General features: G+C 45.8%; 1 protein-coding gene and 1 pseudogene across 2 annotated transcripts in view; one reads left to right on the plus strand and one right to left on the minus strand.

Moving 5' to 3' along the window:
* The window catches only part of LOC144167158 (solute carrier family 52, riboflavin transporter, member 3-A-like), a 55,361-nt gene that overhangs the window by 12,989 nt on the left and 20,744 nt on the right, over positions 1–21,628 (minus strand). For both annotated transcript variants that reach the window (XM_077696520.1, XM_077696519.1), the window contains exons 2-3: positions 14,369–15,160; positions 5,194–5,400 (exon numbers count right to left, since the gene is read on the minus strand). In XM_077696520.1, coding sequence (XP_077552646.1) covers positions 5,194–5,400; positions 14,369–15,094 — 933 coding nt within the window. In that variant the 5' untranslated portion in view covers positions 15,095–15,160. The remainder of the gene's footprint in view (positions 1–5,193; positions 5,401–14,368; positions 15,161–21,628) is intronic.
* Positions 15,998–16,380, plus strand: LOC144168028 (cytochrome c oxidase subunit 6A2, mitochondrial pseudogene; annotated as a pseudogene).

Consider the following 21,628-nt stretch of genomic DNA (forward strand, 5'->3'; position numbering starts at 1 on the left):
CGTGTAGGCCGTGAGGCAAAACGAGAGTTGGCGTTCCTTCATAACATCAATAAACTCATACACTGACACACAAAAAGTACGGACAAGAATATGCAAACTCAAAGGAAAAGAAACACACAGCCTGCCTTTGGTCAGCACAACAGGGGACACACTTGAAGTCCAGGCTGACACACTCGCACAAGACTTCCAACACGTGTCCAGTTCAGCACACTACACAAACACTTTCATGAAACACAAACAATCGGCAGAAAAAAAGCCTTTACTAGATAACAATAGGTCGACATTTCTTATAATTCACGGTTTTCACTGCATCAGCTGAGGGCTGCTCTGAGCACGTATAAACCCTCAGCTCCAGGCCCAGACAACATCACATATTTAATAATACAACATCTATACACAGACACACTTGAAACACTCCTACATCTATATAATAAAATATGGCTTTCGGGGCACATTCCCCACTCTTGGAGGGAGGTCATAGTAGTGGCTTTCTTGAAGGAGGGAAGGACCCGTCGTCCCCCTCAATTTACGTCCCATAGCCTTCAAGAGCTGCCTGTGCAAGCTTCTCGAGAAGATGATAAACCGCAGGCTCGTGTACTTCCTTGAGTACAACGGCCTTCTCGAGAGCTGCCAGGCAGGCTTCAGGGCGAAGCGATCAACGAACGACCAACTCGTCGCACTTGACTCGTACATTAAGGATGCCATGATGCATAAACAGTATTGTGTAACTGTTTTTTGGACCTCCAGAAGGCCTACGAAACCGCTTGGCAGTACGGGATTTAGTGACTTCAAGTCATTCGGTGTTTCGGGTAACATGTTAAACACCCTTGCTAGTTACTTGTCAGAGAGAACGTTTCGAGTGAGACGTGGGTCTGCACTCTCGAAAGTTCACGTGCAAGAAAATGGCGTACTGCAGTGTGGCTTGTTGAGCTGCACTTTTCATAGTCAAGATGAGCTCTGTTGGGAAGGCATTGTCGCCTACAATTTCTTATTTCATGTATGTAGACGACGTGGAGATATCTTTTAAATTATGTAAGATGTCAATCTACGAACGTCAACCCTCCCTTGGGGTCAAGGAACGCCGCGTGGGCGGACAAGAATGGTTTTTAGGTGAATTATGCAAAAATCTCTTGCATTGTGTTCTCAAGGAAGCGTGGGGTCCATCCAGACCTAGGCATTACTCTTAATGGCCAGTCCATCCCTGTGAGGAAGGAGCAGAAGTTTTTGGGTGTGTTTGACCATAAGCTCACATTCATTCTCTACATCAAGGAATTTAAGTGTAAATGTCTGAAAACAATGAGGTTCCTTAAGGTTCTCTCACACCAATCCTATGGGGCTGACAAAGAACTGCTGCGCTTGCATTCTGCTTTGGTTGGGTCGAGTTTGGACTATGGCAGTGTGGTGTATGGGTCGGTGACTAAAACAGCGTTGCGAATGCTTGACCCGCTGCCACACTTGGGGCTTCGTCTTGCGTCGGGTGCTTTTCACACTAGCTCGATCCAAAATCTGTATGTCAAGTGTAACAAGCGGTGCCTTGAGAACCAACAGACGTACATGGACTTGCTTTGTGCTTTTAACATTTCATCGCTGAATAACCATCTCTTTTACCCTGTCTTTAACAATACATCCACATCTCTGCTCTTTGTAGATCGCCCATCCGTTAGTCTGCCCTTCTTGCTTAGAGTGAGAGAGCGAGCCTCGGATCTCAGCTCTTCGTTTTTAGATGTGTACAGATCACCCTTTTTAGACATTTTAGTGCCTTGGAAAGTTCGCTCTGTGTCTCGGGATCTTTCTTTTATGAAACATAACAAAAATCAGGGACTACGAGCAGCAATACTGCTGCACTTTCCGTCTTTTTAGAGTGACGCTTCTAAAACCTCTACTATTGTGTCTTGCGCTGCTCATGGTCTGAATTTCAATGCAGCCATAACCATGAGTTTACACATAACCATTATTTGAGAAGAAGCATATAAAATTTTACTCATCGTACAACACATTCTTCAAAATCAAAATCAAATTCCCAATTCCATCATCTATACAGATTCCTTCTTGAGTGTTGTTCGTGCGCTATCATCGCATACACCCCCTAAAAACCACTTAGTTAATCTTGTATTCAACACTATCGTGTCCGTGTATGCGCAGAAGCATCAGCTGCTCCTCTGGTGGGTCCCAGGACACCCTGGGATCGCTGACAACGAGTTGGCAGATGAGAGAGCCTCTGCTGCTGCACTCACAAACACTGTAGACATAACAACCCTATACAAACCTCAAGCCACACATAAGAGAACACTTGCGTAGAACATGGCAAACACACTGGAGTGAACAGACAACAAACTGCATGTAATAAAGGCATACTTGGGACGGTACACAACTGACTCACACAATAGACATACGGAAGTCGTATTGGCTAGGCTACGGATAGGGCACACCCATGCAGCGCACTCGTTTCTGCTCACGGGATCTTCAAGACCTTAGTGCAGCAGGTGCAGAGAGGCCCTATCCGTAGTTCAGGTGCTAATTCAATGCAAGGCGCTCGACACCACACGACGCAAACATTTTTCTGAACTGTACAGAGAACACAACCCGCTACACCCATCATACTTCTTGGCCGACAACCCAATGTTTTTTAACCGCGTGGTTTTCAGTTTTCATCAGACGTGAAGTTTTTACATCTTCTTTCATATCATTCGTAATCATCCTGGCCCTATACACCAGCCATCTTCGTGGATTCGCTTCACTTTTGTTTTTACTGAGATAATTTAGTATTTAATTGTGCATCCGTATCATTAAATAACTGCCTTTGCGCACTCTGCCCTTTTTGGCCTTGCGTCATTTAACTAAAACAGGCGGATGCCGTATTTCTTATTGCAGGTTATATCGTTGAAAATATTATCCTTAAGTCTCCTTTATACAGACTCCTTGAGTGTGGCACGTGCATTGACATCAGCAAAGCCATCTAAAAACGACGTGATCAATTCTGTTATTAAGACCATTATCTCTGCACATTCCTGAAATCTTAAACTGGCTGTGTTGGGGGCCTGGTACCTACGGTATAGCCGGTAATGACACCGCGGATGATGGCCGTTGCTGCACTACTTACAAATACACTGCACATAACAACAGTACCGTACACTGATGGCAAGCCAATCACCTGAAAACACCATCACAATACATGACAATCATTATGAATTGCACAGACACAAGTTACACTCCATAAAACAGTCCTTAGGACAATACACCACGGACAAGCACAAGTGACACAGGGATGTGGCCTTAGCCAGGTTACGGATATGCCACACACATGTAACACGTCCCCACCTGCTAACTGGATCGTCAGGAACCCTGTGCTGCGGGCGTGGAGAGGGCCTATCCGTAGTCAACATACTCATTCAATGCAAGTCACTTGGCACAACACGACGCAAACACTTCACACATGTCTGCAGACAAGATATTGACCAACAACCATCATACTTTTTAGGGGATGAGCCGACGTTTTCCGTCAAACGCGCTTTTGAGCTTCTCAACGACGTGAAATTGTTACATCTCATTTCTTACCATGCATCTTGACTACCTGGCCCTTTCCACCAGTCATCTTTATTGCCTTTTGTTTCTCTCAACCTTTTACTGTGATATTTTAAATCCAGTCAAATCTTTTTCAAGAAATAACTCCTCTGGTGCTTTTTGCCCTCAGTCGATCTTCCGCCATAAAAATCATAACCTTATAATCATCATAATTATTTTTCCGTCGAATAAACATGGTGATTCCGGCGCAAGAGGCAGTTTATTAAGACTGATGGTGCGTCATTTGGTAAACTTCGTCTGGTTTTCTTAGGAGGTTTATCAAGCCGGAAAAGCCAGTAGGCGGCAGGCGAATGGAAATGTCTATTCGGCACGAGTAGAGTGCAGCGGTATAAGGTCACTTAGCAGACATTGGGGTCATAGCTCCTGCAGCCGTGCGGAGCCCGTACACTGTTTCGAAGCCAAACATCAACCAGCCTGAACCCGCTTGATCTCGCCGCTGTCGAATCGAGTGGACCCCAGGTACGCGAATGGACAATATTAGGCCAGCCTCTTTGTCGCGGATCACCTGACTATAATGCATTGCTGTGTATTATGACTAGGGCATTTACCTATCCGGTACACTTCCAGGACTTAACGTATTTTTCTGATTCCGACTACTTCATCAGAAAATTTTTATTCCTTCATGTCAATCGTTTTACGGGCATTTTCGTGTGAGCCGTTGAAACAAAGAGGGCTTAACGCGAATGCGATGCCGCTATCGCCTCAGTCTTCCCTCAGAGAGCAAAGGTGAACGTTGCACTTTTGTTCGCTGGGTGGAACTTGGTTACGAACATATTTTGAAGTTGTTATCGACGTTTTGCTTTGAGTAGAAGCATCGATGAGTTCGTTTGAAAATTGCGCTGCTCTTGCAGGTGCCCGTCTACCGACATTTTTAGGAAGTTAAGTCGCAGTGGTGCCCGATCGTTGGTAATCACTGACTGCGTTATTCCTAAGTGTCTTACATGCTATCTAGCCTCATTAAAATGCAAACAGATCGTGCACCTCCAAGTAAATATGTCACTTTGAAGCTAACAAAATCAAGGAACACAAAATACCGCCGTGATTGTGGGGCTGCGGTCCTGCGAAGGCGATCGACATTCACAGGTAAACAAGTGTAAGCAAGCATTCCGCGGCTGCGCGCGTGGGCCCTGCTGTTGCATTAGATTCTACGTGCACTACGCACTGAAACAGAACGTAAGGGGACGGAGACTAAGCAGCCCATAGGAGGAAGGCCCATGGAACGGCCTAGCAGTCGAGGCGCGTGAAGGAGAAGGCTTGCCCTATATGTCATCGCTAGATTAAAGATATATTGTCCAGGGCTGTAAGTAATGGTTGACCCGTTTTTACCTCTGTTATCACAACTGCTAGATGAAATGAGAGGGAAAGAAATTTTCTCAGACGAAGGGCTAGGTCAAATCTCGAGCCTTTAGCGCAGGGACGGCGCACACTGCCAAGACCAATCTTTCTTTTGTTGCTCTGCACGCACCATGGATGATTCTTAAAGTATACAAGATCCAGATGACACTTCAAAACACAATGAACAAATCAGGCCTTTCAAACGTGAATCGCGCACTGCTAAACTAGCCTACGTTTTCTAGCTGAATTTTATAGTTTGCGTTTTGCAATACTCACCTGTATGGCTGGCAGGAATCCAAAGGTGAGCAGACTAGCCCACCCTTGAATAAGCAGCAGTATGACGTAACGACGCCGCGTGATGCGAAATCTGTTGTCGGGTCCTTTTGCCGGTTCCATGGTAGACCGTGCTCCCAGTGGAATGGTTTCTGGCAGCTCTGGTGCGGGAGTGGTGCGCCGGGCCACGCTCTTTCGAAAATCTTCCTGCTGCAAGTGGAGTCGCACAATTGTTGCAGCGCTATCTTACCTCTAAGTGTCGATTTATGCAGGAACAGGTCGTCTGTGCTGGGGCTAGAAAAAATTATTTTGCAAATTTGCCCTTTGGAAACTTAGGTACACATTCGAACCCCTCGACTAACGACGAACTAGCCGGTGACTATCCTGTGTAGGTGAATAAATACGACAGGTGGCCGCCATGAGAGGCCCAAATTAGCGTTGCTCGCACGCAGTGGTCATGCTTAAGGTTTAGTAGCAGTGACTAACCTTGGCCGGAAGTTCGAGAAGATTTTAGTATAATTTGGCCAGAGTTTAGTACAATTTGGCCAAACGACAGAATTATGGCTGTCGTTTGTGACCTGAATGAGGTCTGCAAATTTTGAAACGTATACCTGTCCTGGAAGATGCACCACGTTCTTCGCGAACGTCTCAACACACCTGAATCTTGATACGGCTATGCGATTGAGCGCCTCTCTTCGGGAATAAAACAACGACCCAAGTACTCCTGGAGGATATGGAAGCTCCTACAAGTGACTTAGTACTGTGTGTGCAATAAGCGCAGTCCGCATCAGTACGTGTTTGATGTGTACACAAAAATTCCACCCACCAAACCGAGAATTGTGCCTAATGCCGCGTGGAATTAGGCGTATATAGGACCATAATGCTGCATTTCCGACCCGGCCTGAAAATCCCATGTTTACTAGGACAACGAGACGCTATTTGGTTGACGTTGATGTTAGCGGTGTTTTTGTGAGCGTTCATTCATAGATACCGGTACCAATATGTCGGTAATGAGCTCAGACCTTCACCGCCGCCTGCGTAAGGTTCTTAAGCCTGCCCCATATCCTCTCGTGAGAGTTCCGACGGCCGTACACCCACCGTTGAAAGATTGTGTACCCCTCGGTTTGGTGTTGGTGAGCACCAAATTCCGGTCCTGTTTACTGTCTTGGACGCATGCCCCATGACATTCTTCTCGTGCTTGACTTTCTGATCGTCAATGCCGCGCTAGATGACTGTGCCACTGGTATTCTCCGTCTGGACCTGCCGATCGGTCCTGTTGCCGACTCCAAGGCCCCAATCACCTCTGAGCCACAGAACAAGTTCGCTTGCTCCTTAAAACAATGACCTACTTTCCTTCGTCCCGAACGCCACCAGTCCCGGACAGTGTCTGCATTGTTTCACCTGTTACTGACGTCCTCGTCTGACACCATGTGGCTCTTCCTTACACTGTTGTCACGCTCGTCAACAACCAAATAGGCCTGCTCATCCTCAATGTTGGTTCTTCGCCCCAGATTGTTCCTGAGGGGATGTCGCTGGTCACGCTTTTTCCCCTGGAAGAATGCCAGCTTTCTGTCATCTCCACTGACGCCTACACGGATCCACCGAACGTTTCCAAGGATTGTTGGACCACCCGTAATGACATCATAGGAATGATAACGTCAGACCTTTCTTCGTCACGAGCTCGCGAGTTGCATCGCCTGCTTTCGTCGTACAGATACATTTTTTTATTTTGTGCATCGCCCTTTAGGACAGTCATCGACGATAACATACCGCATCAACTCCGCGAATGCGAGCCCCATCGATAGGCGACCATACAGGGCTTCACATGCCGAACGCAATATTAAAGATGAGGTGGAAAAAATGCTGAAAAAGAAAGACATTGAACCTTCTTCCAGCCCATGGGCGTCACCGATCGTTTTGGTGAAAAAGAAAGACGGTTCGTAGAGCTTCTGCTTGGAGTATTGGCATTTGAACAAAGTTACAAAAAAGGACGTTTATCTGCTTCCTCAGACAGATGAAGCCCTAGATTTCCTTCATGGCGCATCGTACTTTTCATGTATTAAGCATCGGTCCGGCTATTGGTGAAATGCTGTTGATGCCAAGGACCTCGAAAAGACCGCATTTGTTACGCCGAATGGGCTGTACCAATTTAAGGTCATGCCCATTGGCCTCTGCAACGCGCGGGCTACATTCGAGAGAATGATCAACTTCCCCTTGCGTAGCTTGAAGTGGTCGACGTGCATCTGCTACTTGAACAGCGTCAACGTACTTTCCCCAGTATTCGAGACTCGCCATCCATCGTCTTTCAGACATCCCGGAGGTTTCCATTCGCGCCGGTCTTCAGCTTAATTAATCGAAATTCTCTTTTGGTGGCCGAAAACTCAAGATCCTAGGTCATGTAGTAGGTGCTGTTGCTGTCCGACCTGATCCCGATGAGGTACGAGCCATCCAAGAGTTTACAGTTGCTCGTTCGGCAATGCACGTTCGGAGCTTTGTTAGACTATGCTCCTGCTTTCGCCGTTTTATGGAGAACTTTGCTGAGATTGCCGGGCCATTAACAGATCTCCTTAAAGATCAGCTTTAAGGAGAGTAATGATTAAGGAGACCTCGTTCTTCTGGGTCTGCCGCTCTCGTTGACCGCGTGAGACGTTGGCGAGTTTTGGGCGATTTCGATCAGTTGGCTCCCACCTAAGTTCGCACGGACGCGAGCGGCCACTGGATAGGGGCAGTATGGGTTCAGGAACAGGCTGGTCACGAGAGAGTGATAACCAACACAACCTGGCTTTTGTCCACTGCTGAACGTAGCTATTCTATCAGGGAACGTGAATTCCTCGCCCTCGTCTGGGCCGTAAGCAAGTTCCGTCCATATTTGTACCGCACACTTGCGGAGTTTTGGAGGGACCGGTCAATTCTAAGGAATGTGTCCTCTGCGACGCTGCGGTACCACCGTACAGCCCAACCACCCACAGGCTTGATTGAATGCCGCCCGCCTCTTGACCAGTTTTGAAGAAGACCAGTTGATGCCTTCCGCCACATTCGCTCATAACATCGAATATACAATGGCTGTAGCGTGCAAGGACAAGAAGAAGGCTGCAATCACGGACCGTTTCAAGCATCAAGCTGGTGACATGCCCCACTACTTCCCAGTCGAAGTGTAGTGTTATTCTTCTTCAGTTTTGTTGTTTCGAACGTTTATTAATTACGTCTCAAACGGCTTTGCATCGTAGGTCGGATGTACAAGTTATTGTTGCAAGTTTAAGCTTTCTAGAATTGAAATTGAGTCTGGGCCTCCGAGCAAGAACAAGACAGGAGGAGAAACTTCGCATCGTAGGATGGCTGGATGACTTCACCAAAAAGTTGGCTCAAGTTAATCTTCCGCATTTATTGCGGGAGTAGAAAGCGCGAGGACTCCGGTATATGCATTCCACTTCGGAGCCACGGAATTGATGTGACCGCGATCACCTCTTTCGCTGTCGCAGCTTCGTAGCATTGTACTCCGCGTTTGTTTTTATTATGACATTAGCGAGTTTCAGCTGACCGTTTTTCATGGTCCGTTCCGTTCCGATAGCAAGCGGGAGTGCCGTTCCGCATGCGTGACGCGCTTGGCCGCGATCGGCACTTGATCCGCGATCGGCACTTGCTGAGCGGACCGTCGAAAGGGGTCAAACCTTTGGCCACTCCCGCTGTAACGCATGTTTTGCCTCCTATTCTTGCTCCGTTGTCTGAGCATATGGTGTGCAACAATTACTGCTTTATTTCACGCTCTGAGCAATGAATAGTTAGTCATTCTTGCGTTTTACAGCGGAGCTGTATGTGTCTCAGTTTCCACATACTGTGCCCATTTCCGGAGATAGGGTTTTTGTTGCTTTGTTAAAAGAAGGGCACTTTAGCGTGTGTTTTTCCCGTCCATACATGAGCACCTTATCCGGAGAGTTGGTTTGCCCGGTGTCTGTTATGTCTAAGCACTTGCACACCACCGGGTGCCTCTTGATGCGTGCGCGGGGGTGAAAGGGTTGGAGGGGGTGTCTTGGCGTGCACGCGCAGACAGTTCGCACTCGTTCACCGACCGATGCATTTCTCATTGTGCAGGTGGGAGATTTCAACGTGGATGTCTCACGGCCCGACGCGACTTGGCTGCCGTCCTCCGTGGTCGAGCTGTTTGGGTTGTGTTACGCAGTCAGTAAGAAGCTTACAATGCCGAAGGGAAGCGGCAAGCCGCGCTTTTGTCCGCTAGAACAAAACTAGTTCTTTCAAGTCTCATTCAGCTAATTAACAAAGATGAATACACAATAGCAAATTACAAAAAACGGGTCCTGTTTCGGGAATTCCTTAGACTGCACCCAGCATCACCAGTGATCCTTCACAGAGTGGACGGTAATTGATTTCTTTATAATCAAATATGTGTAAACAAATTCGAGATTAAGTTAATTGTACGTATACACATGTCAAAAAGGAAACTTATGTGTAAATGGTGCAACCACCATATTTTTCTTAAATTCGTCCCAAATTCATATGGCAAGAGAAACTTACACTATTAAGTTTCTCTGGCTATACCTTGGGACGAATTTAACAAAAATAGGGTGGTTATACCATTAGCACACATGAAAGTTCCCTTTTTGATGCGTGGATACGTAAAATGTTATTATTTACAATTTGAAAAAGAAATGTACCAACATATTTTGGGGAAACACCCGCTGTTACACACATAAAGAGCGATATGAGAGTATCGGTGTTTACACACAGTGCATGTCGTGAGCTAATGAGAAACGAGCAATGAATGCGCTGACCAGCAGCGACATCCTCCAAATGTGGATTGAAATATGTCGCTTTTGAAGAAATGAAACGCTTAAGAGAATGCATCAATATGCTTAAAACAACGCAGCGTCACTTGTATAATTTTGATAAAATAGTCCCAAACTACATCGATTCTGGCATAATCAAGCACATTAAAGGAAGGGAAATAATTTGTTAACTATTGAAAAATGACGATTTGCAGGTTTAGTTGCCTTTTCCTGTTACTTTGAAAATACAGGCAGGATGGGCACCGGTTCTTTGTATTATTATTTTATATTTCATATTTGAATTCACCAACTATTAACAGGGGTGACACTGTTACCTTCAGAACCTGGCTGCAGAAAACGCCCCGTGAAGCCGTCATATAAATGTATCTTAGGTACGGGAATGAATAAACGAAGAGCGTTATCTGTACGTTGTCTTCATCGGGGGATATGCTGGTGTTTCATATTCGTATTAACAAAATTTATTTCAAGGAGCGTCACTGTGTTAATGTACCTAGTACGACTATTTTAAACAGACAAAGTTTCGGTTAACCGCCGCGGTAGCTCAGTGGCTATGCCGTTGTGCTGCTGAGCACAAGGACGCGGGTTCGATTCCCGGCCGCGGTGGCCGCTTTTCTGATGAAGGCGAGAAGCGAAAACGCCTGTTCGATAGTGCGGCGCACGTTAAAGATTTCCAGGTGGTCAAAATTAATCGAGTGCCGTGCACTACGGCGTGCCTCATCGTCTGTGTAGCATCGGCATGTAAAACGCCACAATGAATCAATGAAACTTTGGGTTGTCGCCGCTGCACTTTCAGTTCTACCGACAAAATAACAGTTGAAGGCGCCGCGGATAATTTCTCCTGTAAAACGGGTGCTTGGGATTCCGGAAGAGCACATTTATTAGGCTGTAAAGTCCAGAATAGAGTGAACTATCCACACCTTCGAGGAAGCGAGCGAGAAGATGCTTTCGTCACCACAACCCGTGGTTTTTACCCTGCATGCGATAATGATTATTGTGTGTGCACATGAATATCAGGAAAGCCTTAATGATCACACTATCAACTATTATCCCTGGAGGATCAGTGACACTTCGGGAATGAAAAGTGACTGTGCTTAATTCTGTGATATCTTGCTTGTACGCCAGAGGCAGGAATGACGTTGTAGTATGCCTTTCCAGCTGGTTTCAGTCCAGTGTTAGAAGTATTCCTGCAGAACTTCAAATTCAAATAATTGCCGTTGGTAACAGTGTTCCTTAAGTTGGTTACGCTTTATATTATTTTTCTGACGTTTCTTGAGTAAGCTGGAGGGAACCCACCCTTATCTTGCGTTCCCAGTTGAGGAGTAGCTTGCATGCACAAATGCAGTGCATAAAGCAGCATGAATTTCGGAAAGCTTTCCATGCGACGTTCGCATCCGTCATGACTACGAACTGGGACCAATTTACTCCAGCAACTGCCTCCATGAAAGCAGCTTGTCTGTTTCCGGTGAGCAGTACAATGAACTCCCCAGGGGTTTTTACATGCGTTTTAACGGCGGACGAATCGCAAGGTTGTCGCTGAGCCCATGGCTACCCAGTGAACTCCAAAAAGACGATTACTACCCAGTTTTGTTGTAAAAACAGGGATTAGTGTTTGGATGGTCGCAGTAATGTAGCCTGTTTGGCAATAGCGTCGGCGCCGCTGGTTGAAAACACACCGGGGATGCTTTTAGCCGTTTCACTGGCGGCTACCAAATTTGTCAAATTCGCCCGTTAAGACCACACACTAATTATTGAGATTTGGATAGTTTTAAGCGTCTGCAAACAGAAACGAACTTGTTCTATGATAAGAAGGTGAAGTAGGTGGCTGTAGGTTGAAATAATGTGCAAAAATCACCGATTTCGTCAACCTGCGGCAAAGGTCACAAGAAACTAGTCTCTTTATGGAGCACACTCTACCACCGCTACTACCTGCTTTATTTAAAAAAAATGCAATTTGAATAACATCTTCGGCTAATGTTTACCAAGATCAATTAACGCGAAGATGTCCATCAACTCAAGTTCTGTGGGCGAAGGTTCAAAGTTAGGTGCATTATATACGGTGCGTATCACGTCAAGTTGGATGCCACGGAAAAATGTGTCGGTAAGGTGGGTCTATCGCCTCATTGAAACTTTCCTACCCACTTGTTACTGTTTTTGGGAGTCCCCTAGTTCAAGTAATCTCTATCGTGACTTAGAATTCAAAGTCGCCTGGCCGTTGCGCTTGATTACATGCGCTTCGTATAACCCCATCGCCGTGACTTTATAAGAGATTATTCCATTCTTATTATTAATTTTCAAGTCAACGCAGAAAACTAAGTTCCATTTTAAGCTTAAATACCAGAGATTTGGCAAGCAGCGGGGTCAGAAAACAAGACTAGCAGTGAGTAAAGGCTTATATAATGTGATTTCGACGATAAGATTACCTGTGGCAAAGCCAAGCGACTACCGTTTTATTTTTCATCAGGTCCACAAGCTGCGGAAGCAAATGTGCCCTCGCCAAATGCTTGAACGCCAGACAGAGCGGGGGACATTTTACCAATGGCACGCATGGGAACCTAACTGATCGATACAAACACTTTCTCCAGACCAGCATTACAGGCAGCTTGCCAAAAAATCAGTTATCGGATTCGCATAAAACTGCCCTTGACTACCCATAAAAGTGTCGAACTGTACTTATGCTTGAAACAACCTTACCTAACACTAACTTGTATTCGACGTAGAGGCGATAGTTCAATCAAAGTTGGATTCCCTGTCCAAAACTCACAACTGCAGTATCTCATTTGTTGTTTAGCTGCCAAGATGGACTTGTGCCCTCGCATATTGCAAAAAAATTGTGGTTGACCCCTCGTTCATAGGTGTCGGCAAAACACGAAAGTGAAAGGGGCCTTCACAGGAGCAGTTAAATGTTGAAGGAACCTCCGTCACGTACGAACAGTTCACGAGCCTGACCCCGCCAGACGAAGTGACGCCGACATGCAAAACACAAAAAACAGCGTCCCCCGTCCACGAAGACGCTTTCATCGAACCGCCACTGGTCGGCGCTCAATAGCGTCATGATGTGCTACTTCGCATCGTCCTTCCTAGGCGGCACCGCCATCTGAATGAGCCGCAGGGAAAGACATAAGGCGCGTTCATACAGGTGTTCACGTCTCCTTTCATAGCGCAGTGGTCAGAGTACTACGTACCTCCCGTTGCGGCGAGAAAGTTGTCGGCTCGAAACCGGGCGCCGCCGCACCAACCACCAATCACGGAAGTTACGTCCCCATTAAAAGGGCCTTTTTATGGGGACGTAACTTCCGTGACGGGTATCACGTCACGGAGACCTTGGTGTACCCGGGCATAAAACACTTTCGTGTTCAAAAATGTACGATCACATAGTATTGGTTTTTTATGACACCCGCTGCACAACGTGCATATCGGTATTGCTAACTTCGAAACCAAAGTAGTCGGTGATACCTTCACTGGGTATTCGAAGCTTTTATTTCCTGCAACTGGCCAATTTGTATCTACAATGTTTACCTTAGTGCTTCCATAGTTCTGTGAAGTTTTCAATGTCACTCACAGTTGCTGTTAGGTCTTTGCACAGCTATTCGTTTCGTTTGCCGAATTACGTGCTCCGGAATCTTACCCTGCTGTGCGTACTACACAAGTAAATACGATCTATAAACGTTGCTCCTAGTACCATAGGTTACGGTAGGAATGCGAATTAGCGTTGAGTGGTTTAATTTTACTTTAGTTTTTATACTCAAGGGTATACCTTGGAGGGTATCTCGGATTTATAGAATCTTTCTTTGATTCACGACGTCACTTGGAGCTAAATATCACTGGCTCCGTATGCTTCGCTGGTGCTCCCCGTTCATAATTTTCGCGTACTGTAGCCTGGGCGATGTGACAAATTTCACAGCCTGTTAAGATGCATCGGAGAAGAGAACGAATTCGCGGAAAATGAGCTCTGAAATCCTCTGAATTTGGTTTCCCGGGCTAGCGAATGTTTTCTTCTTTTTATCGAAAGGAAAGGTGGGTTGAAGCCGGACATGTGAGCGAGTCAACGCCAGATAACTGCCAATCTACTTGGGGCACGCCGCCGCCACCACTGTGGTTGCAATGAGCTTTCTCGTGCAGGTCCCACTCGTATGGAACTTCACGCCAACGCCGGTGCCCATCGCCGCCCCCCTTATGTAATACCCCGGAAGGGGCCTTTAGAAGAAAAATAAATGATGATGATGATGATGAGGATGAAGCCGTGGCGGGAGCTTTTTACCTATTTTGTTGGGAAAAGATGTTTGTTTTCATGGTTTTCAAACATACTAGTTGACGATGTGGCGAACGCTGACCGAGTGCCTTTCGATGGGCATGGTAGAAAACAATGTTGTACAAACCCATTCGTTCTGGAATGACTTGCAGTTGTCCAAGATAATAAACGATCCATAGCTAAGCAGCACCAACAGTAGCAGCACACCGAAAAAGACTTCGGGCTCAAAGTTTATCGCTTCCACGTCAAGCACAGCAGTCATCCCCTCAGAAGAATTTTCCCTCACCGACGTCGACGGCATTGTCTCGTTTACGCATATTGCATCCTCCACACCCTGGGCAAGAGCCACCAGTCCGGGCACGACACCTCCAAGCCCTTCGCCCACAAGATATGACGTCATGTAGACTTCTCGGAAGCGTCCCACGAAGGGGAGGTAGACTACGGACGACGTACAATCCACGATGGAAAGAGCGAAAGCGGCCACTAGTAGGACAATGCTTGTCTCGCGGCCGAGAATAAATCCTGTTGCCCTCCAGGCTGTGATGAGTGCCACGCAGGCGATGATGCCAATGCAAAGTTGCACGTGGTTAGCGATGCTAAGGGCACGGGGCCCGGTGAAGCGGTGACGCCAGATGACCGTGCTCAAGCCATATAGGAGTGGTCCCACGTTTCCCATCTGAATGGCGAGGCTCAGCACTGCCGACAAAGCCCACCGCTCCGGAAGAGCGTGCACCAACAGTGGCAGCTCCATCCAGAGGCCCGTGATGGCCAGCCAGGAGCTAAGGCCATAGAGCAAGCACAGGACGTCCAGAAGCGGGCGTCGATTCAGGTTGAAAGCCCACCCTCCTGACATGTGGCTCCTCTGGTGTGAGCGCACGTGGGGCTCGGCAACTTGGCAGTTTCTTCAGGCGAGTTCAGTCTGCAATGATAAAGTACATTTTAAATGCGAAAAGACGGTGTCGGCAGCGTCTATAGCAAAAACCAGCTCCTAAACCCACGTGACACTGAAGGTTTTCGTAGCGGGTGCTTTGAAGTAATCAATCGAAAAGAAAAGAACTGCCAATACCTGGATATTCGCAGAGCCACGTGGACAGCGGAAAATGGGACGGTGACTGCAGACGCTGTACGGCGTCCAGAGGCAGCGACACGTCTTCAAGCACGTGTCGCGGGCCCCCGTACAGCCGCGCAACAGTCGCGAGCGGGCCAAGTCAGTTGTGCGCAACTTTAACTAAATGGTTCAGCCGTACGGGCAACGCGTTAGCCTGTAAGCTATAAAAACAACGCTCGCCAATTCGATCACAATACAGTACAGAAGCGTATGTAAAGTACAAAAGCCCAGCAGAGAAACGAAGACTGCCAACATGCTCTGCAACGAACGAATCATATAACAGTGTAATTACACTCGCAGAACTAAAAAGGAGCTTTATTGGCCAGTAAGCAGACCTCTCCCGGCGCAGATGATATTCATGACTTCGTCTACCGCGAAAAACGGACAAGGACAGAAGGTGGCGAAGGGCATAAGCGCAATTGTTCTCGTCGCCTCCTTCTGTCCTTGTACTTTGCGCTACCCGAAGTCATGGATTACCACTACTAACTAGCCAACCCACTATGCTAATCCAGATGATATTGTTCCGAGGATGATGTAGTGAAACCTCATGGTTGCCGCCTGAGAGATCACGGGGCTATGTGCCCGCGCCATGCCGGCTATGCGCCTAGCGCTGACAAGGAACGAAGAGGAAGACGAGGATTGGTCTCGATTGAAAGGGCAAGCAGGACATCATGGCGAGCCCAACCATAACGCAGTTTTTTCGAAACTTTTCTAAATCGGCTGCTAGGCTTTCGGCACACGGCGACCATGCTTCCCACGAAGCCAGGGTGCTGCTGTGGAAGCGGCTGACGTACTTAGTGGCCTTTCCGGCCATCGGACTGTGCGGCCTCAACGTGTTCGTTACCGAAAAAGACCACATGAAGCACTACCACCGGCCCGAGTACAAGCCGTACGAGTACCTCCACGTCCGCTCCAAGAGATACCCGTGGGGTGATGGGAACCACACCCTCTTCCACAACCCCCAGAAGAACTGGGTTTCCGGAGGCAACCATGAGGTTTCACTACATCATCCTCGGAACAATATACATTAAGAAAGGCCCGCACATCTTTCGTCTCCCTCTGTAAAAGCACATCTGGAGTTTTTGAACAGAATCAATGAAATGAACAGAAAAGAGTGCCGAAAGCCTCGAAAAAGCATTTATTCTAGAATTTCTTAAACTTTGAGAGCCACCAACCACCCCTAGTAGTTACGAACCCATAGCCCTTTGAATTTAATTGAAACAAGGTTTATTGGATCATGGTCGATGTGATACAACACAATAAACAGAAAGAGGTCTAAAAGTAAGCACTTTAGTGGGACCTCTTGTTAGTAAACGCGAGAACTTATATAAAAAGGTTCAGCAAATGCATTCGCGCGTACAGTAGATAGGGTGAAAAATACGACAAACAAGGCTAATAAATAATATACGTTTGTGTGAGAGAAATATTTTCAAGGACAGAATACATAATTATACAGCGCAATAGATTTAAAGATTGGTCATGAAGAACATAGGCGTAATAATGAATTTTCTATGTAATCACATGAAACAAAAGAGCACAAGAATCAGCGGAATAAAAATGTCCTGAGTGAGTGTTTAAATGAAGAAATAGGTGACAGATCTTTAAGTTCCACGGGGAGACTGTTCCAGTTCTTTATAGCAGCGAATTCTAACGTTTGTTTTCCATAGTCAGCGCGCACTATCGAAATCAGATAGTTGTGAAGAAGTGATAACCGTGTGTTGTTAGGATTGGTAAGTTGTTTTCTATTGATTATATATAAGTATTCCGAATTTTCGGTTAAACGTTAAGCAAATATTCCCAGGTTATACAGAACGAGTTTGTCAACTGTAAAAAGGTTTAGGTTCCGAAAAAGTGGGGCCGCATTCTCGTTGTACTGGCTGGATGTTATCAGTCGTACCGCTTGGTTTGGAATGTGCTGAAGGGGGGTGACGTGCGAATGATAAGCGAGGCCCCAAGACACGATTCAGTAGTTGATGTGACTATGAACAAATGCGCAGTACAGGGAAATGAGCGTTGATAAGCTAAAGTATTGACCCGCTTTTAACAAAACTCTGATACCATATGCCATCTTCTTTTTTAAATACTGAATGTGGGCAGTGAATTTAAGGGAGCAGTCCAGTTGTACACCGAGAAACACGTATTGGTCGCTTGGGAATAGGGGGTGGGAGTTAATTAGTATGGTCACATTATCGTGCCTGAGCTTACGAGAACTAAATATTATGAATTGTGTTTTAGATGGATAATTACTAGCTTATTCCTGTCGCACCACATCCTAAGGTCTTCATTTAGCTGCTGTGTTATTTTATCGATATTTTCGTAGGCGGTGTAGATGGTTGTGTCGTCCGCGTAAAGTAGGCAGTCGGCTGGAGATGTTGGGCAGTTTGGGAGGTCATTAATGTAAATTAAGAATAAGATTGGACCAAGAATAGACTCTTGTGGTACGCCTATATTTACGATTTTGATATCCGACATTGCACCTGATACGTAAACGGTTTGTTCTCGATCGAGCAAGTAATTCCTAATGAGATTTAAAGGGGGACCAATTATACCATATGAGGCTAGTTTTTGAAAAAGAATGTCATGATTTATGGAATCAAATGCCTTACTAAAATCTATGAAGACGGATCCGACTATTTTATCTTCATCAATTGCCTTCTTAAATTGATCAGTCAGCGCTATTAGAGCAAGATTAGTAGAGTAACCGGGCTGGAAACCGAACTGTCGAGGCGTCAGAATGGCGAACTTGTTGAGGTAGTTTAAAACGTTGTTCGATTATCTTTTCAACCACTTTACTAAAAAATGGAAGTATGGAAATTGGTCTCCAGTTATTCACGGCAGTCTTATTCACCATTTTGAAGACAGGAATTAATTCACTTTTTTTCAGCTCTTGTGGGAGGACAGCAGTTTTAAAAAAATTGGCCGCGTATCTGCTCTTATCGTTGCAAATGTCGTCAAAAAACGATAGTCTTTGCAGGCATTTCCCAAAGAAATGACCCCGTTTGCTTTCCCGCTCACCTCTCATGCTGTTCCTGTACCGTCGCCCTCATCCCTAGGTAAACACACCAAGGGTTTGCTCAAGGCGATTTGAATTTACCGTGTACCACTGCTACAGGCCGGGTTCCCCGATGCCAGCGCTGCAGTCTGGCGGTGATGCGCGCGAATATAGGCGGCCGACGTCAAAGTTTATAGAACCGCGTGGCCGTGCTCCACGTGCGTTCCAACCGATTTAGCCCTGGCCAATCCCCCCTTGTGGGTGCGTGCCAAAATCTTTGAGGACATCATCATCATGATCATCTTTTGTTGCTGTTGTCGCTTGATTTTTCATATACCGCCTGGAAGTGGCGCGGGCAACAGCAGGCGGCGGTTTTCTGCAGTATATGTAGGATATCATTTGCTATCGAAAAACCTAGCATCCATACATTTTTTAACAAAGGAGCGCTGTAAATATCCCTTGTGTACTAATTTACTGTCTTATATTTGCGTAATGTCTTGTTCTTGTTCAACAAAGTTGACAAGTATAAATATATAAACCGGGCTTAGACGTTTACCTTAGGCTGTGAGTACATGTATAAGACTATTACGCAATATCTACTTTGCTTTGGCCGGGAGGATGAATCGAGTTACAGACGGACAGACAGACAGACAGACCAAAATTTGTGGGTTTAAGTAGCCCATAAAAGACTATCGCCTTTAAAATTAAATTTACAATGTAAGCTAGTGTATCAGATATAATATCAACAGTATCCTTGATGTAGCGCGCATGAATGTTGTCAAGGCCGGCACTGGTTGTTTTAAGATTGATGATATTCGAACTAACTGAACTGGATGAAACCGGGAAAAGAAAGAATGGTCGTGAAACCCTTCGTTGTGCAGAAGTAAAGGGTGCATTCGTTACATTTTTTGATGTTGTCGAAAAGAATGAGCTGAAGGCGTTACCGATTTCTTTGTTTGTGCTGAGCGAAATACCATTGTGTTGTATTTCTGAGATAACATTCGAAGGAGCGTTGTTATTCAGAAATTCATTAATTATACGCCACTGCTTTCCTATGTTACCACGGGTTTAACTTATTAGTCGTTCGTAATCATTCTTTTTAGCGGTTTTTAGCAATAGCGTCAAAGTAATAGAATATTTTTTGTACCGCCTGAGAAGCGTGGCGTTGAGAGGTTGCCGCTTAGTTTTTTTGTACAGGTTTTCTTTTTTACGCATGCTTTTAAGCAATCCGGGAGTTAACCAGGGGTTCTCAGCGAATGAGTAGTTTTTATAACACTTTACTGTAGATGTATACGATGTTATGCAGTTGTTTATTATCGTCGTAAATTTACTGTACGATGACTGAGCATCTTAACACGACAAGACTCGGGACCAGAGGGCACATGCCATTAACTCCCGGAATTCCTGTTTGCCAGCTGTCTCGCCAAAACGTTTGAAATTATCGTAAACACGAAAGAAATTTTGCTCCACAATCAAAGAAACTTCCCCATGTTCACCAGTGCGGTTTTAAAAAGCATGCTCAACAACTGACCGTCGTGTCAACCTAGAAAATACTGTGAGAAGCATTTATACACAAACGAGAATACCTTGCTTTCTTTTTCTACCTAGAGAAGGCATAGGACACCACAAGGAGGTTTGGAGTCATTCATGATTTGTTAGAATTAGGCATCCGTGGAAGAATGCTGAATTGTATGAACTTCATCGCAAACCGCTTATTTCAAGCGCGCCTAGGCTTAACCCTCTCGCGAAACTTTGTACAGCAGAACGGGGTCACTCAGGGGTGTATTCTGAGCATAGTATTCTTTTCCATCAAAATGAACTCCATATCCAAAATAATTCGGAAGTGGATTATGTTTTCTCCCTATGTTGATGATCTTCAAATAGCTTGCTCATCCTTCAATGTAGAAACATGCGAGAGGCAAGTACAGTTGACCATAAATAGACTAACAACTTTAACATGCGCAAATAGTTTCCAGCTTTCACTACACAAAAAATTGGCCATTTTGTCTCATTCAAACGTGACTAACTGAGAAATCCCACCCTACACCTCAAGGGAATCGACTTACCCATACAAAACGAACACAAATTTTCCGGCATAATGTTTGACGAAAAACTCCCGTTTCTGCCTCACATCAACGTGCTGAAAAATAAAGCATAGGGAGCTCTAAACACGCATAACGTCCTTCCACGCAAACACTGGGGTTCCGACAGGGCTTGCCTTTTACAAATTTATCGCTCAGTTCTAGGTTCCTGCTTGACCAATGGTTGCATTGTATATGGCGGAGCCAGACAGCCATACCTGGGACGATTGGATGCAGTTCACAATTTAGGTTTACGTCTCTCGTCTGGAGCGTATAGGACATCACCCTTAAACAGTCTTTACGTTGAAACCACTGTACAACTACTCAAATAGAAGAACGATACCGACATTCTCACACATTCTAATGATCCGTTCGATGCTAAAACATCTGTGTTACCCCATAGTTACAAAATGCCCGTCTAGGATACCGTTCAATAACAACCCCCAAGCTATCAGACCGTTGCCCTTCGGTTTGAAGAGAAACGCCAACTAAGTATGATGGATACATTACCTCAAAGTGCCAAGAGACATGACCGACTACAACCTTGGTATACATTGTCTACTGTATGTGACTTCACACTAACGCAGATTAAAAAAAGCAACCACCACGTGAACACATCTTACAGGAGCTTTACATCTCAGAGTTTTTTAGACAGACGGTTCGAAAACATCATGCTATTTTGGTAGTGCAGTAGTGGAAGCGAAATGGAAGACGGTGATCAGGCTACCTCAATAGGCCCCGGTTTTACAGCGGAATTTTACGCAATTGATGTAGCTCTAGAAGGAATAAGAAATAAAATTAGAAACAGTGTTACCTACACAGACTCTCTCAGCGCAATCACAGGGCTACATTACAAAAATGCAGCTCAGCTCTTGATGGAGACATAATACACAATTTAGTAACAGCCAAAGCACAACGACAGGAAATTAAGTTGTGGGAGGTTCCTAGCCTCGTTGAAATCAATGTAAATGCGAAAACGGATGCATGTTCCCCACAGGCTGGTAGTGGAACAATAACAGAAAAAGAAATTCCTCATAGACCCGCCGCGGTGGCGCAGTGGCTAAGGCGTTGCGCTGCTGATCTCGTGGTCGAGGGTTCGATTCCCGGCCGTGGCGGCCGCTTTTCTGATGGAAGCGAAACGCAAAACGCCCATGTGTACGAGATTTCGGCGCACGTTAAAAATCCCCAGGTGGTCGAAATTAATTC

Source organism: Haemaphysalis longicornis, unplaced genomic scaffold (assembly GCF_048455015.1).
Source record: "Haemaphysalis longicornis isolate Haplotype H1 unplaced genomic scaffold, Haemaphysalis longicornis Haplotype H1 scaffold_2, whole genome shotgun sequence".
Taxonomy (NCBI): domain Eukaryota; kingdom Metazoa; phylum Arthropoda; class Arachnida; order Ixodida; family Ixodidae; genus Haemaphysalis; species Haemaphysalis longicornis.